At 39.8% G+C, this 17,352-nt stretch overlaps 1 protein-coding gene across 1 annotated transcript; it reads right to left on the bottom strand.

The window, feature by feature from the left end:
* Positions 1 to 1,105: 1,105 nt before the first annotated feature.
* NOXRED1 (NADP dependent oxidoreductase domain containing 1) lies at positions 1,106 to 17,316 on the bottom strand. The gene is made up of 7 exons (XM_057731484.1): positions 16,019 to 17,316; positions 13,956 to 14,127; positions 12,021 to 12,217; positions 8,191 to 8,371; positions 7,129 to 7,280; positions 6,271 to 6,493; positions 1,106 to 1,464 (listed from the first exon to the last, which is right to left on the bottom strand). Exons 1-7 carry the CDS (start codon positions 16,062 to 16,064, stop codon positions 1,287 to 1,289), a joined length of 1,149 nt encoding a protein of 382 aa, XP_057587467.1. The 5' UTR covers positions 16,065 to 17,316; the 3' UTR covers positions 1,106 to 1,286.
* Between the last annotated feature and the right edge of the window lie 36 nt (positions 17,317 to 17,352).

Genomic DNA, 17,352 nt, shown 5'->3' on the forward strand with positions numbered 1-17,352 from the left:
CTGGACTGCTCGAAAGAAATGAAAAATACTTCTTGATGCTTGAATGACTCCGGTTCCTCTCTAGTTTTATAGACTTCAACTTCTCTTTCTCTTCCCAGCCACACCTCATAATCCTCAGAACCATTGTAGGGCTACCATAATCCAGAAGGGCAATGATGTACCCTATCTAGGTCCTTACACCTGAGTGAATAGTCAAAGGAATCCATTTTTTTTTTCTACTGAGAGAAAGAACGATGCCTCAAATTAGCATTCATACCAAGTGTTAGTGTTTGATGATGAACCTAATTTTTTCCCAAGTGGACTAACAAAATTTTATCTTAGATTATTTAACACCATACCATTGAGTCTGCTTGGCTCATAAGCCTGCAAAAAAAGAAAAATGTAAACGATTAACCTGAGACCATGGTGGTTTACATGTACAGTGAATGGTTTTGTTCGAAAGCACTTTAGCATTTGGCAAATAATAGTTCTGTTCAGGGACAGAGCATAGTCAGCTCCATCCTTTCTCACCTTGATGGTTACTGCTATTGTTTTCTACTCTATTATAACTGACATAAAGTAATTGCAAAACATAAAGGAAATAAATTTGGACTGTAGGAATAAAATTCATATATTTTGCAAGATTATTTTTAGCCATTTAATATAAATGCCAGCTATTTTTAAAAATGGTTTTATGGTTTAAAATAGTTTAAAGGGGAACAGCTTTAAATAAGATCATACCAGAACTGTCATATTTAGCTGAAATAAGCCTAAAATGAATCATAATTCAATTAAGATTGTTTACCACACATTTTATTTTTCTACCCAAAGTGTAGGAAAATCAAGGTGTATGACTTGTCAGCTACATACTGCTACAGGGAAAGAATGTAGCTATGTACTATAGCTACATATTGTAGCTACATACTGCTATAGGAAAAGAATGCTACAGAAGTATGTAACCATCTAATAATGACAGTATAACTTCTTGAATTTAGTTTTTGACGAGAAATAATTTGCATTAACTGAATTGATAATTAGCTGCTGGGGAAGCAGCTTACTTCAGCGTGTCAGGTTATGTAGTTTCATTTGGTTGCTTCCAAAAGCCAGACACACCCAACACACACTGTTGTAAAGAACCTCTTGTTTTATTCTAGATTTTAAAGAGCCATCAGTACAACCTGCTACTTCCTTATTGCCTAACATATGGCAAACAGCATACAGTTATGTGACTTCCACTGTCAATTATGATAATCAGGGCACTACCACTGTAGAAGGAGAAAAAATCCTGATTCCTGAGGTCTCTTCTCTTATTGGGATGGAGAACCCGTGGAAACCTCTGGCTCTTGTTCTTTGGTTAGGGAGATGCCAAATGAACAACAGTATAGATGGGTAAGGTGGTCCTGAAAAGTAGTGCTGTTTGAGAGATACTGACTAAAGGGAGTTTCCTTGAGTTGCACAGCAGTCAGATCAAACCAGGGGAAAGGCCTGGGGTAAGGAAAAAAATACTGTTACTTTTTTATGTCTGTTCAATACATCTGTTAAACATTTTCTTTAAAGAAAGTTTTCCTCCACTTGGAAATAAGGCACTTCATTTTCTATATCAAACTAATTAAAATTCTTAAATTAAAAATTTAAATTAAAAATTCATCTGGATCTATTAAACATGTGGATTCAACTGTACTTATGAGGTTTCACACTTACATACAATTCTCTAAGTGCATTTGGGGAGGAATTCATAATTAGAGAATGACTGATAATAAAATCAACATCCTTTTCAGTATATTTTCCTTAAATTTAGAAAATACAAAAGAGGATTAGAGACATTAGAAATGGAAGAGACCTCATTTCTTTTACAATATCCTCTTTAAAAAAAAAAAGATACCATCTTCAACTGTATAAGGAAAGAAGTAGGAGTTAACATGCAAATAAAAATGGGGCAAGTATTAGTCTATAGTGGAATTCAAGTTAAAAAGCATTAAGACATAGGATTTTATAGTATTAAAAAATCAGGAGTAAGGCAAGGATATCTGCTGTCACCACACTTAATCAACATACTACTAGAAGTTGTAGCCAGTGTAATAATTCAAGAAAAGGAAACAAAAAGCATAGAGATTGGAAAGGGAGAACTGAAACTGTCCCTTTTTATAGATGTCATGATTGTCTATGTAGAAAATCCAAAGGAATCTACAAAAAAAAATCTCCTCGAATAAGTGAATTCAGAAGGTCATAGGATATAAAATAAAGATATAATAAATTTTATTTATATATATTAGCAATGAAATTAAATGCACTGGGGCAAAGAAATTAAACATGCAGTTCCTTTCACACACATATGATAGAATACTCAGGTGTAGATCTAACAGAACATGTACAGGACTTGTGTACTGAAAACTACAAAATGTTGATGAAATAAAGGAGATATAAATAAATGGAGAGATATACTGTGTACATGGATGGGAAAACTTAACATTATAAAGATGTGAATTCTCCACAAATTGATCTATAGATGTAATGGTAAAACAAAAATTAGTGACAATACCAAATGCTGGTGGGGATGCAGAGAAACTGAATTATACATTGCTAGTGATGTAAAAGGATATAATGACTTTGAAAAACAGTTTGGCAGTGTCTTAAAAAGATAAACATGCAACCAGTCATTGCACTCCTGAGCATTTGTCCCAGAGAAATTAAAACCTATGTTTACACAAAAACCTGTATATGAGTTCAGAGCGTCTTCATTCATAATAGCCAAAAACTGGAAACATCCCAGATGTCCTTCAACAGGTGAATGATTAAACAAACTATGGTACATATATGCCATGAAAACTGCTTAGCAATAAAAAGGAATAAACTATTGATATACACAGCAACTTGGATGAATCTCCAGAGAATTATGCTAAATGAAAAAGCCCAATCCCCAAAGGTTGCATAATATATAATTACCACTTATATAATATTCTTCTAATGACAAAATCATAGAAATGGAGAGCAGCTCAATGGTTGCCAAGTTGGGGAGGAAGGATCGACGTGAAGGATCCCTAGTTACAGAACACTTCTGTATCTTGACTGTATCAGTGTCAATATCCTGCTTGTGGTATTGTACTAATATCTATATATAGATATTGTACCATCTATGGTACCATCAGTGGTTTGTTCCGTTAGGGGAAACTGGATAAATAGGTACATGGGATTTCTTTGTATTATTTCTTAACAACTGCATGTGAATCAAAATTATTTAAAACGAAAAAGTTTTAAAAATGGGGGGATAGAATTAAAAAGTATAACCCACCAAGAAGATATAAAAATTATGAACTTCTATTCATCAAATGATATGGCTTCAAACTTTATAAAACAAAGATTAGAAATATAAAGAGAATTTGAGAAACTACAATCACAGTGGAAATATTAATATGCCATGCCTCCCATTCTAACAGATCATCTGATGAAAAAGACCTCAGAGCAGCACTTTTCCAACTTTAATGGGCATATCACTTGGGAGCTTGTAAAGAACAGATTCTGATTCCATACATCTGGGGTGGGCCCCATAATCTGCATTTCTAGACAAACTCCCTGATGATGGCATGGCTATCAGGCAGTTTGATTAGCAAGGATATGCTGAAATGGGGAGAAATAAAGTGAAAAAATATATTCTGAATGATTAAGACCACCCCTCTCCCTACACATGGAGCTTTCTTTCCCCAAGTTGGGTCCCAAAGACTTAAATATACCAAAATTCAGGGTTTCCCAAGGAAAAAGCTGATCAAATCACTCTGTAGTAAAGACCACAGTAGCAAACACAGTTTCCAAGCAACTTTTTGGTAACCCGGATCTTAAATATGAGCAGACAGTCAAGGTTCTCCATATACTTGAAGAAAGCCTCTAAAATGAATGATAGGGACCAAAACAAATGGTCAAAAAAATGCTGAAGGAAACAGACTCCTCAGAGAAGAAAAAAACCCTATTATTTACATTCTCAAAGGGATATGAGATGGTGGTATTGCGTGGGGAAATGACATGGGGATGCTACATAAAAAAGGAATATTTGGATACTAAAAAAATCTTTGAAAGTCAAAATACAGCAAAATGAAAATATGTTCTAAATATAACAGTAAAAACAGGATAGTTGAGGAAATCTCTCAGAAAGCAGAATAAAAAGACAAAGATATTGAAAATATGACAGCTAAAGAAAATCAGACGATCAGCCCAGCAGGTGCAACATTAGCTAATAAAATATTCAGAAGAGAGAAGAGAGAAAACAGAGGGAAGGGGAGGAAATTATCAAAGACATAATAGGAGGAAAATGGAGAATTTGACTTGCAGATTGAAAAGGACCACTAAATGTTCGGTTTCTTTTATGGGTGGCAATTATGTAGATATTTGCTTTATAATAATTCATTAAACTATATGTTTATGAATTTATGGAATAGGTACTTTTCTATGTATATATTTTACCATCTTTTTTTTAAGTTAAGGGAAAAAAAAGGGAGAGGCCCACCAGGTGCCCAACGCAGCGAATTAAAATAGACCCACATCATGACGCATAATAAAATTTCAGGATGATGAGGTCAAAAGATACTATCAGCTTCCAGAGAGAAAAGAAACAGGTTTCAGACCAAGCATGAATTGAAGAATTAGAATGGCACTGTACCTCTCAACAGCAGCTCTAAAAGCTGAAAGATGATGGACCAATGCCTTCAACATTCTGAGGGAAAATTATTTCTAACCTAGATTCCATATACCCGGCTATGTTCTCAATAAAATATTAGGTTAGAATAAAAACGTCTTCAGACATAGTCCCTAAAAATTACTTCCTATGCAGCTTTTTCTAAGGAAGCTACTGGAGGAGGACAGATTCCACTATAATGAAGAAGCAAATTAAGAGGGGTTCAGGAAAAAGAGATCCAGCATAAGAGAGAGGCAAAGGGAATCCCAGGATAAGGGGGAAGGAAAATTCCCAAACTGGCTTAGGCCATTGGTGATTAATTAGAATACAAAAGATAAGAGAGGGGGAAGATCAAGGATTACTTCCAGGTTCTGGCTTGAACAATCCTGCAAAGGAGCATGTGATTAGATTAGAAACACTGGAAGAGTAGGCATGAAAGCAGGGATGCTTTTGGATGTGTTGAGTTTGAGTGGAGATGGTGAGTACTAACTTACCTGGATGCGAAACGGCATCTAGGCTAGAGATACAGAGTCATGTGCTGTCAGAGTAAAGACGGCAACCTAATCCCCGAAGTGGAAAAGATCACCCAAGAACAAAGTGTAGAATGAAAAGAAAAGAAGGCCTAGGACAGAGCCCTGAAAACTCCCAGATTTAAAGATGGGGCAGAAGAGGAGCTGGCAAAGGAGGGATCGGAGGGACAGGAAGAAAATGAAGAGAATGTGAAGGTATCATGAAAGCTAAGAGAAAAGATTGTTTCAGGAATAAGACATGTTCAATAACTAAGGAAGAAAAAGTGAATTTAAAAGTGCCCAGTGAATTTAGTGCCATGGAAGTCCCTGGTAACAAGGGCAATCATCTGTCCCTATTAGATGATTAAAGGTTAAAAAGAATGATCTAATAGTTACTAAGCTATAGTGAAATGGCTCTCTCATACACTACTGGTGTATATAAGTAAGCATCATGGCTTTGATAAGCAATTTAGGAATACCTATCAAACATAAAATATATATAACCTCTGACCCAGAAATTCTACTGTAACAAGTGTGCAGAATTTAAGGATGAAAATGTTCAAAGCAGCCCTTTATGCAAAATGCGAGGCAGAGGGAACTACGCTGCCATCAAGAGGAAACAGGATGAGTACATGTAGCTAAAGAAATGTATCCAATGGATGCCCAAGCAGTGCTCATAAATGAAGTAGATATGATGGTACTAACACAGAACGATACCTATGATGTAGTAAGTACAGTCCCCATGTTTCTAAAATGTATATATAGATACAGATATGCATATACATGATAATGTAATTACAGTATAAATGTATGTTGGCAAATTCATAGGTAAAAAGACAAAAATATAAAAACCATCAGAGGTAAAGTCTATGAAAAAGATTTGGAAGGCAAAGAAGGGCTCTTACTTTTCTACTAGTTGGATTTTTTTTTTTTTTGGGGGGGGTACACCAAGTTCAATCATCTGTTTTTATACACATATCCCCGTATTCCGGATTTTTTTTATAAGAATGTATTATTTTTATACATTTTTAAAGATAACATGAAAGGAAAAAGATAAAAAGCATCTGCTAAGAAAACAGTGTGGGAGAAGTTAGAATGGCCACTTGTCTGATACTTTACCTTTGCTGAGACAGATTCCTGGCATAGGCTTTGCTGACAAAATCTTGTGCTTGAAATTTTTGGCAAGATGCTCCATCTTTCTCACAGGCTTCAAAGTGCCTGGAGAGGAACAGTGCATTCAGAAGCTGCAGCACATGTGAGTGGGGCATGTCCTTTGCTGTGCAGACATTTATGGCCGCATAGAACACTCCCTCCAACCACTTGGTATTAAGGATTATTCCTCCTAAACATCCATGAGAAAGGAAATACCAGTTAGCACCACCAAAAAGGTTTGCAGGGAACCTAGGACAAACCCCAGACAGTGCACAGCCACCTTCTGTCCAAGACAGTTTGTTTAAATGAACCTCGAGATAAGCACTCTCCCTTTCCAAGCCAAGAGCCCTGTATGTGCCCTTTATAACATGTCACGTGTTGACCCTACCAGAGGAGGACAGACAGGTTAATGCAGACATTGCTAATGACAAATGCATCTCTAGAAATCTCTAGAATGGTCCTTGCCAATAAGGCAAACTGCAAGATGACAGTAAGGAAAAGCCATTTAGTCCTAGACACTGCATCCTCTGGTTTAAATAAGCTCTCCCCTCTGGTTGTTTCCAGTTCATCCCTAAAGGGTCCAATTAATCACACTTCTCAGCTTTCTCTAAAAAGGCTACTTTTTGCCACCAAAGCTGTTCCCATGTAAAACCTAAATAGCTGAGAATGTATCTAGCTTGTACTTACACACACACACACATACACACACACCCTCACCTCACACACATGCACGCACGTACACATATACTCAGGGATTTAATAAGATAGCAACAGGCCAAGAGGAAGCTGATTTTTAAAAATGCCAAAAATATGGTGAGCTATTACCAGCAGGATTGTAGGGGCTGGTAGCCTGCAGAATCACAGGGTCTTGGAGAGCAGCTGTGATTCCCTTATTGGCTGCCCAGATGTTGGCAAGATCTTCGACACACTGATACTGAGGCCGCAAGATATTAGTGTGGTTCAGTAGGAGTTTCAACCTGAAAGTAAAGCCACCAAGGCAGGTAGTGCAGAGCCAGGACTGGAATAAACCACCAGGTGACCCACTGAATTCACATACAGCCCCAGCAACACAGTCCCCTGCACAGCGCTGCTCGGAGGCAGACACAGATGTGGGTCATCACTGGGGGCACGATGTCTTGGCTGGTCTGTTCATCCATCCTCCTAACAAACACTTATTGAATATTACCACGAGCCAGGTGCTGGGCCAGACACTAGATGTACAAAAATAATTCTTGACACATGCTCTCCATCAGTTTTCATGCTGTTGACTGGTGGTCTACCTTCTCACTGAGGTACAAGGGAATACTAGTCAGCTCCCAGTAGTTGAAAGCAATGCTGTACTGCAGTTCTGAACATTTGCACATCAAAGAAAAGGTACCGGAACTTCCCTGGTGGCTCAGTGGTTAAGAATCTGCCTGCCAATGCAGGGGACATGGGTTCGAGCCCTGGTTGGGGAGGATCCCACACGCAGGGGAGCAACTAAGCCCACACGCCACAACTACTGAGGCTGTGCTCCAGAGCCCATACGGCACAACTACTGAAGCCCATGCACCTATAGCCCGTGCTTCGCCACAAGAGAAGTAACTGCAGAGAGAAGCCCAAGCACCGCAACAAAGAGTAGCCCCAACTAAAGGAAGCCTGCATGCAGCAACAAAGACCCAACGCAGCCAAAAATAAATAAGTAAAATTTAAAAAAAGAAAAGGTCCCACCCACAAGTGTGGGGGAAAGCGGGGAAGACACAGTTTCAAAGGCTGGCTGCGTCCTTCTGCCAATGAAGCTGCTTCCACCTTATGACTGGGAATGACCAACTCCAAGAGGTAGGGGCTGGGGTGGAGATAAGGAGACAGAGCAGTTCTGCCAGTCCTGTGCTCACCCTAACAAGATACCTGGGTATTGGGATGGCAGCTACAAAGCTGTACACGATGCAGGCTTTTGCAAGGCTGCTTTGAATTTCTACGCAGATATGAGGCAGCTGAGATGGCAGGCAGCAGAGGAATATCACATTGGCCCACTGCACCAGAGAAGAGTTATGGTAAAAGCACTGGATTCCCAGTTTCTTGAATTCATCTAGGAGGGAATAAAGGAAGTCAGAAAGATCGCAGTGCAAAGGACTTTGAACACAACGTCAACTGTGGGGAGAGGATGACAATTATTTTATCTTAAGTCTTGTTTCCACATAAATCAGAGGAGATGCCCTCATGCCTTCTAAAAGCCACGCAGCAAAGCCTTGGCCCCATGACTACAGTGGCTGGTGCACTGCAGCGGTGCTTGACATTGTGAGATAATTCATCCTTATCTTATGTTTAGACCAAATGCTAGAATTTTTCAATATTTTTTTTTTTTAGGAAGAAAAAAAGTCTGAATGAAGCCTCCTGCTCCAATTTACAGAATTTATCATGTAGCAGATAATGTACTAACTACTTTACATAGATTATCTAAGGGAATCCTCACAAGGACCTTATGAGACAGAGGCTAGTATTATCCCTATATTATAGATGTGGAAACTGAGGCTTCAAGACTTCTGTGACTGGGCTGAAGTTGAACAGCTTCACTGGCTTGAATTGGTAGGAAAGACTGAGAGAGTGGAAGATGGCTGAGAGAGGCTGAGAGGAGATTTGGAAAAATATGCTTACAGTTTCAGTAAAGTATACACAATTGAATGTCAATAAGATACTTATAAATGTAGAAAGAAATGTGATTATTTCATGTAGTTGCTAAAAATACGTCTTGGTAGTTAATCATCTGATAGTAATTATGACCTGGATTCTCAAAAGTAGAAATGTAAATTCACATACGGTAGTATGTTTTAAGTGGTACTGGAGAACAGACTATTAGACATTGGAGAGGTCAGTTCTCCTCTTAGCCACCAGGAGTACGTGATAAATTTGATGCTGAGATTATCTGGGTACTCAGGTACTTCCAGGTAGGAAGACACATAGGACAAAGAAGAAGTTTAGAGAACATGCACATCTGCTCTTCTTTCATGTGTGGTTCTCAAAAGTGCACAGAAGCTGATGCTGCATATTTTGAATTCTTGCTTCTTTAATACAACATGCAGTGATATTCTATAACTGTAATTTTATTATTAATAAACATATTGCTTCCCAGAAGGATATATGCATTTTATTGAAATGTCATATATACTGATGAGATTTAAGAAATTTGCCTTGAGGGGTAAATTTTTTTAGTTTCCTTAAAATAGAAGGAACATTTACAAATCAATAAGAAAAATAATACAGGCACTCCAACAGAAAAATTGGACAAAAAAAAGAACTCAAAAAAGATGAAATAGCAATAAGCCTATAAAAAATTTTAATTCTTCCAGTGATCAATGAAAAACATATTAAAATAAGAAAATTATAAAGGCATATTAAAATAGTGATTAAAAAAATAAGATTCCCAGAATTGTCAAGGATGTAGTAAAATGGGTATTACACAATGCTGATGAACACTTATACCTCAACAATATCCTTTGGAGGTCAGTTTGAAAAAATATATTAAAGTTTCTTTTAAAAATTAAATATACCTACCATATGATCCAGCCACCCCACTCCCAAGTGTTTACTCAAGAAAAATTAAAGCATTTCTCCACACCAACATTTGTACATGAATGCTCATAATAGTTTTATTTGTAATAGCTCAAAACTGGAAACAACCTGAATGTCCATCAACAGAGAAACAAATGAACTACGGAATATCCATGCAATAAAACACTACTCAGAAATAAAAAGAATATCAACATGAAACAACATGGATATATCTCAAAATAATTATGCAGAGTTAAAGAATTCAGACCACTGCTGAAATTAGTAATTTGGGAGTAACATATACACACTACTATATATAAAATAAACAACAAGGACTTACTGTATAGCACAGGGAACTATACTCAATATTTTGTAATAACCTATATGGGAAAAGAATCTGAAAAAGAATATATATATATATATAGAATATATTCTACATAATATATTCTATATATATACATATAATGGAATATATATGTATTTATATACATATATCTTAAAAAACTGAATCACTTTGCTGTACATCTGAAACTAACACAACACTGTAAATCAACTGTACTTCAATAAAACATTAATTAATTATTCAGACCAAAGAAAATGTACAAACTGTATGACTCCATTTATACAAAATTCTACAAAATGCAAACTCATCGGTAGTGAGAGAAATCAGATCAGCAGTTTCCTGAGTAGAGTCTGCGGGGAGGAAGAGAGGTTCACTCCTTGATTATGTTGATGGTTTCACAAGAGTATACATGTGTCAAAACATCAAACTGTACACTTTTAAAATGTGCAGTTTAGGACTTCCCTGGCAGTCCAGTGGTTAAGATTCCATGCTGCCAATGCAAGAGGTGCAGGTTCGATCCCTGGTCCAGGAACAAAGATCCCACATGCCGTGCAGCATGGCCAAAAAATTTTATTTATTTATTTATTGATTGATTACGCTGGGTCTTCATTGCTGCATGCAGGCTTTCTCTAGTTGCAACGAGCAGGCGCTACTCTTCGTTGCTGTGCACGGGCTTCTCATTACTGTGGCTTTTCTTGTTGTGGAGCACAGGCTCTAGGCGCACAGGCTTCAGTAGTCATGGCGCACGGGCTTAGTTGCTACGTGGCATGTGGGATCTTCCTGGACCAGGGATCGAACCCGTGTTCCCTGCATTGGATTCTTAACCACTGCGCCCCCAATTTTTTTTTAAATATGCAACTTATTATATACAAAGTGTACCTTGATAAAGCTGTACCTATACTCTGACCTAGTGATTTTGTTGTTTATGTACAAGAAAGTCCTACTAAATAAGGCACAATTACATAAATTACCATACAGTCATACTTAGGAATACTATACAACCTTAAAATCGTGAGTTTGAAGACTGTCAAATAATATGAGAATGTGCTCATGATACATTAAATGAAAAAAGCAGTATACAAAAAGCCTTGTACAGTGTTAATTACTGATATAATCTGATATAATGAGAGGAACAAATGGGAAAGAAATAATAATCCTGCTAAGGGAATTATAAGTAGTTATTATTCACTTCCCTATAGGGTAATATTCTAAATTTTCTATAACATGAATATATTATTTTACATTAAAAATTTTTTTGAAGTATAATTTACATACCATGTAACATACAGATCTGAAGTAAACAGTTTGATCATTTTTGACAAATGCATACACCCATGTACAAGATACAGAATATTTCCATCTCCCCAGAAAGTTCCCTTAGACCTTTTCTTAGTCTCCCTAAAAGCAACCACTGTTCTGATTTCTATCACCATAAGTTAGTAAATGGAATCAATATAAAATATATTTTTTTTAATTTTCAGTAAATGTTATTTTTTAAAAATAAGGCCAAATGTTTGGAACTGCTAAACACCACTCGGACTCTAATTGGTACAGTTAGAAGATTCGAATTCTGTTTGGAAAGCTTCTCAATATCAACGACCCAGAAAGATATCTTGCCACCAAGGGCACAGGGAGGAGAGATGGCTATAAACATTTAGGTGGAGAAGAAACTTGCTTTAAGGAACAAGTTAAGAAACCATCTTTCTGACTTTTCTCAGGGCTAGCAAGATGAGAACTCAGCGTGCTGTGTGCCAGGATTCCTCTTTTGAAGGACCCTTTCAAAACGGCCACATCACCACTTAAAAAGCACACCCAAGCCCCCTTTCTACCGCCCAGTGCTCCTCACCCAGGGCCTCTGGCCTCCGAGTGGAGATCCGCAGGCTCTCAGCAGGGATGGGGACGAGCTGCAGCAGTGTGTGAGCCAGCTGCTTCCCAAGGTGGCCGCCTCCAATGATGCCCACCTTTAACTCATCGCCATCCGGAGTGTCTTCATGCAATTCAGTCAAGCAGCATCTAGAAGTTTGCTTCTCCTGTAATGATTTTCTAGAGAATGATTCTCTGGAGAATGAACACAGACACACACACAAATACACACACACCCTTAGCCCTTCTTGACTGTCAACCTCTGACGCTCTCTGGTTTAACGTCCCCAAATGCAGCCTGCTGTGACACCTTAAGTGCTTCAGAGATAAGCATTCCAACTTTGTGCCACTGATACAGCTTCACTGCCTGGAATGAAATGTTCCCCCTGAGTGAATTTTCCAGAAAGTAAAGCATACCCCTTTCAAAGGATCAGAACTTGTCTAAAACATTCTTAAATGAACTTTTTTGGTTACATGTATCATGCATTTCCCTGACTTCTTAAACACAGGGTCTGACTATTTAACAGTTTCTTTGACTCAGGACCATCACTGTGAACAGCCACCATTACCCCTTATCCTGGAACATGGGGAGCCAGTTCCTTGTTTCCTGCGCAGACAGCTGTCAATTTCCATCTCCATCAGGACAAGTGCACCCCTCTCCTACTATTCACCTCCCCTTTCTAGTTTGCTATTTCAGTTCTGCACAAACCCAGGAAACCATGTACCTTAGCCTTTTTTCAAACGTAATGATTTATAAAAGTAAATGGTCTTTAAGGGAGAACAGACTTGGGAAACCGAGGATCAAGGATTTGAGGCCACTCTTTCCGGAGGTTCACTTACTCTTGGTTCTGGATGTGTTTCCTTGGCCCAAGATGAACAAAGGTTGACCTCTGAATACATAAAACAATGTTTTATGTTGTTATATGACAATCTTATATTTGTCCTGTATTTCTGTGAAAACTGGAGTCTTAAAGCTCTGGAGTTTCCATCTAAGCATCGCAAGCCACGTTCTATTTAAGGCTTCTCTTTTGGTTAAAAGGAGAGCATTTTCTCTCTGTGCCTGATCCTTCCAAATAGAAAATGCCTCCTGGAAGTTTCCCATTTTGGTTTCTTATCACTCTTCTTGGAGGCAGCCAATAGGGTTATGCATCCTTATCATTCAGCCAGTCAGCAAACTCCTTGATTAGTCTGCCTCCTACGCTATGGGCTGTATCTATAACATGTTCTATTCAGATCTGGTCCCACCATCTAGGAGTTAACGCAATCTCAGAGAAAAGTAAGCTGAGAAGTAGACTGAGGGGTGGGAGGGTGGGGACAAATGCTCCAGAAGTGACCTAGAGTTACAGGATGCAGGAGCCTAGTCCTAGGTACCTGGCTCTCACACACCTCCTGTTTAAGTGTCAGAAGCCAGGACTGGACTGAGAGCTTCTTTGAAAATCAGTATTCCTGTTTTCAGGCAAGTCATCTGGCCAGAGGGGCCCTAAAAGTCCCAGGAAGCTTTCTTGTGAGGAAGCATTCCACTGTTAGCTCAGCCCCCAAAGAAAAAAACGACCCCATTTTCAGCCAATAGCCACGGAATGGCTAGTCATAGTAGCTGTGGAAGACAAGCTGGTCATCCTGATTGAGGGAGTGAATAAATGGACGGATGGATGAACGAATGAATGAATGGATTATTTAATCCATCTACTCACTGAAAGGAAATCACCACTAATCCATGCTTAATTACATAAACACAGCCAAGGGACCCTGGTGTGCATTTCCCTGGTGCTTTCAGACCAGGAGTACTTGAGTGTGGGTTGGAAAAGGTAGGAAGACACTCCCCCTGCCAAAGTGATTCTCCAATATAAAAACCTTAAGTCATCTAGAGTCTCTGCAGTGAGATTCTTCTCTGTCTGCCTGACCTCAGAGACCCAGCTTACCTGAGATTACGGAGTAGCTTGCAGAAGAAGGATGCGTGGGCACAGGCCTTGGTCATCAGCCCATGAGAACGGCCCAGCAAATACAGCCAGCTGCAATCTTCCTCCTGAATCCCATACTCAAACTGCAGGGTCTCAAGGTCCTCTAGCATGTCCATCTCCAAGCCAGCATCTCCTGCAATGACAGATACCAATCAATTCAGCTCCCTGTCTGGGAAGAAGGAGTCTCTGCAGGAGGGTGTGTGCACCCAGGTCCCAGGATTTCCTGATGTCAGCTTCAGCACCTCTCCTCCCAGTTCTGAACCAGCAGCTCTCACCCATGTCTCTGAGTGTGAGTCCTGGAGGATTCCTAAGCACTGACTACCCATGAATCAGGAGTACTGGACTCATGAAAAACCTGGACAAAATCCATAGAGGCTCCAGGCACGTCTTTCAGCAGATGCATTTACATTAGCAATGGGTTTCACAGGTGCTCTTGGGCCAGGACCTTCTCCCCTCCATTCTCTCCTAGGTTTTAGAAATAGAACTGAACACTTAGACCCCCTTTCACAGAAATTCTCACCTTTCACTAAACTCTGTGTTCCCCACAGGGTAGAAAAGAACCCCAACTAAATATCACGACCCTCTGTCTAGGGCAGGGACACCTAGATTTTAGAAAATGAAGCCAGAGATGTATAAGCCCATCTACATGTATCTCTCACCAACCAAACTGAGGAGAAGATGGCTCTGCTCCTCAGTATTTCTGGTCCTGGAGGGTAAGAACTACCTTTTCAGGGAGAATTACCCAAGAAAGTTGTCATTATGACTCCTTAGCTACCAGATTACTTCAGTCTTGGAGTCTTAAAGGGGACAGCCCCACCTGAAAGTTTTCCAGACCTGCAACTTGAGGGCAAGAATTCCTTCACTACTTCTTGGAATACTACACCAGGGAAGTATGGAATCTCTGTTTTCCCAACAGAAGGTTCTAGACTTCTAGATTTTTTTTTTTTTTTAGACAGCAATATCATACAGATCTTAGCACTACTCTTATTTTTCAAACCCCTTCTTTTTTTTAATATTTATTTTATTTATTTGTTGCACTGGGTCTTATTTGCAGCAGGCAGGCTCCTTAGTTGTGGCTCACCTGCTCCTTAGTTGTGGCATGCGAACTCTTAGTTGCATCATGCATATGGCATCTAGTTCCCTGACCAGGGATCAAACCTGGGCCCCCTGCATTGGGAGTGCGAAGTCTTAACTACTGCCCCACCAGGGAAGTCCCTAAGAGCAGATCTTAAGTGTTCTCACCACACCAAAAAAGGGTCACCGTGAGGTGATGGATATGTTAATTAACTTGACTGTGGTAATAATTTCACAGTGTATATCAAATCATATGGTATCACTTAAATATATACAATTTTTACTTGTCAATTATACATCAATAAATCTGGAAAAATAATATTAAAAACTCGTCTATTTTATAGCAATGGCAAAATTGAGATCAGAATCAAAAAACTACTCATCTCTAACCTGCTTTTTAAATTAAAAAAAATTTTATTGAAGTGAAATTCACGAAACAGCATTTAAAAGTGTACAATTCCGTATATTCACAGTATTGTTCACCCACTACCTCTAGTTCCAAAACATTTTCAACTCCCACCAAAGGAAACCTTAAATCCATTAAGCAGTTACTCCCCATTTTCTCCCAACCCTCCCACTCAGCCCCTGGCAACCACATATCTGTTTCTTATCTCTATAGAATTACCTTTCCTGGGTATTTCACATGAATGGAATCATACAAAACATGACCTTTAGTATCTGGCTTCTCTAATCCCTTATCTAGGAGGCCTGTTAGGTCACTCTCTCAATCTCTTTAAAAGCGAAGTCTCCAACACTTGAAGTGAAGAGCAGATAAGTTCTCAAGTCTAAAAAACCCTTCCTTACACCATAACAAGTGGGTAGGCCATCTGAATGTAGCCAGTGACGTTTCCTGTTCTGAAGTAAAGAGCTCAAAATCTTCCAGCTTGGCATGACAACATGGCACGGGTTAACATGTATAAGCGTGGATTCCAGACCCATCCTTTACTTACGTATTCTCAAAAATGGGGATACGCTGCTTGTGGCTTTGTAACACATCGAGTTGGCTAGGCTGAACTACATTTTCCAGCATTCCCTTCCCTGTCTGTTTCCAGTTAGGGTGTGCCACAAGAGAGGTTTCCGTGCAGGATCTGGAGGTGGAAGCGCAGCCCAAGTTTGTGCTTGTAAGGCTGGGCGAGCCCTTTTGCTGTCTGCGGGCGGTGCTGTTGCTGTGGGGCCGGCAACTGGTATACCTTCCCAGGGATCCTGCAGCTTCTCACACTTCTGGGCCAGGTGTGTGTTCAGCTGTGTGACAAAGGCCATCAGTGAGCTTCCCCTGCAGGTCATCCACTTCCTCAGGTTGGAGGCGGTGAGAACTGGCAGGGGTTCCAGTGCAACCTCATGGGCTCCAGCTGGTCCTTGCTCCCCCTCCCTCCCTTTTTATCCATCGTCCCTTCCCCACTGCCTGCCCTATGGATTTCTAGCTCTATCACCGGACATGAAGACAACCTTCCAGAGACTGTTTCACCAGTTGTCATACTTGAGCAAGGTCAAAGCCATGTAATGAGTCCCACATACAGATTAGATCGACTGGCAGACTATATACTTCTAGTGGTTTCTGCTTCTCTAAAGGAACTCTCATACACTAGTTGTTACCACTGTTTATTTGAAGATCAACCAGTAACTTCAGCACCGTTTAGCAAATTAAACTCCTGTTTCTTCAATAGGAAGAGTGCTGATCAGGAAAGGAACCAAGTATGAGGCTACCTGGAATTGCAAAGAGATTGCAAAGTAGAGGAACAAAAAAGAGAATATGATCCCCTAGAGCAGGCTTTCTCCGCACTGGCACGACTGACAGTTGGGGTGGGACAATTCTTTGTTGTAGGGAGCTGCCTGTGCATCATAGGATCTTTAGTAGCAACCCTGGACTCTATCCACTAGATGCCAGTCGCTCCATCCAGTTGTGGCAACAAAAGTGCCTCCAGATATTGACACATGTCTCCTAAGGGCAAAATTGCCCCCGGATGAGAACCACATTGCCTTACAGCCCGCTGTGTGCCTCTGTACCAGCGTCTTCTTTTCCTCCTACCACTTCACCCACTCCACACCGTCACAGGAGCACAGGATGCTACAAGCTCTGAGAGAATCATGCCCTTCTCTTGCAGATTAAGATAATGAGCCCAGAGAGAAAGGGACTCACCCAGCACCACACAGTGTGTCAGCGGTAGAGCTGGGACAAGAGGCCAGGTCTTTAGCCAGGGGACAGTGCTCCTCCGTTAACCACACGGCCCTGCTTTGCCATAAGCACCGTTACTCCATAATCTGAAGTAATGACAGGCTGCTGAAG

The sequence above is a fragment of the Hippopotamus amphibius genome, chromosome 4 (genome assembly GCF_030028045.1).
Source record: "Hippopotamus amphibius kiboko isolate mHipAmp2 chromosome 4, mHipAmp2.hap2, whole genome shotgun sequence".
Classification (NCBI taxonomy): Eukaryota; Metazoa; Chordata; class Mammalia; order Artiodactyla; family Hippopotamidae; genus Hippopotamus; species Hippopotamus amphibius.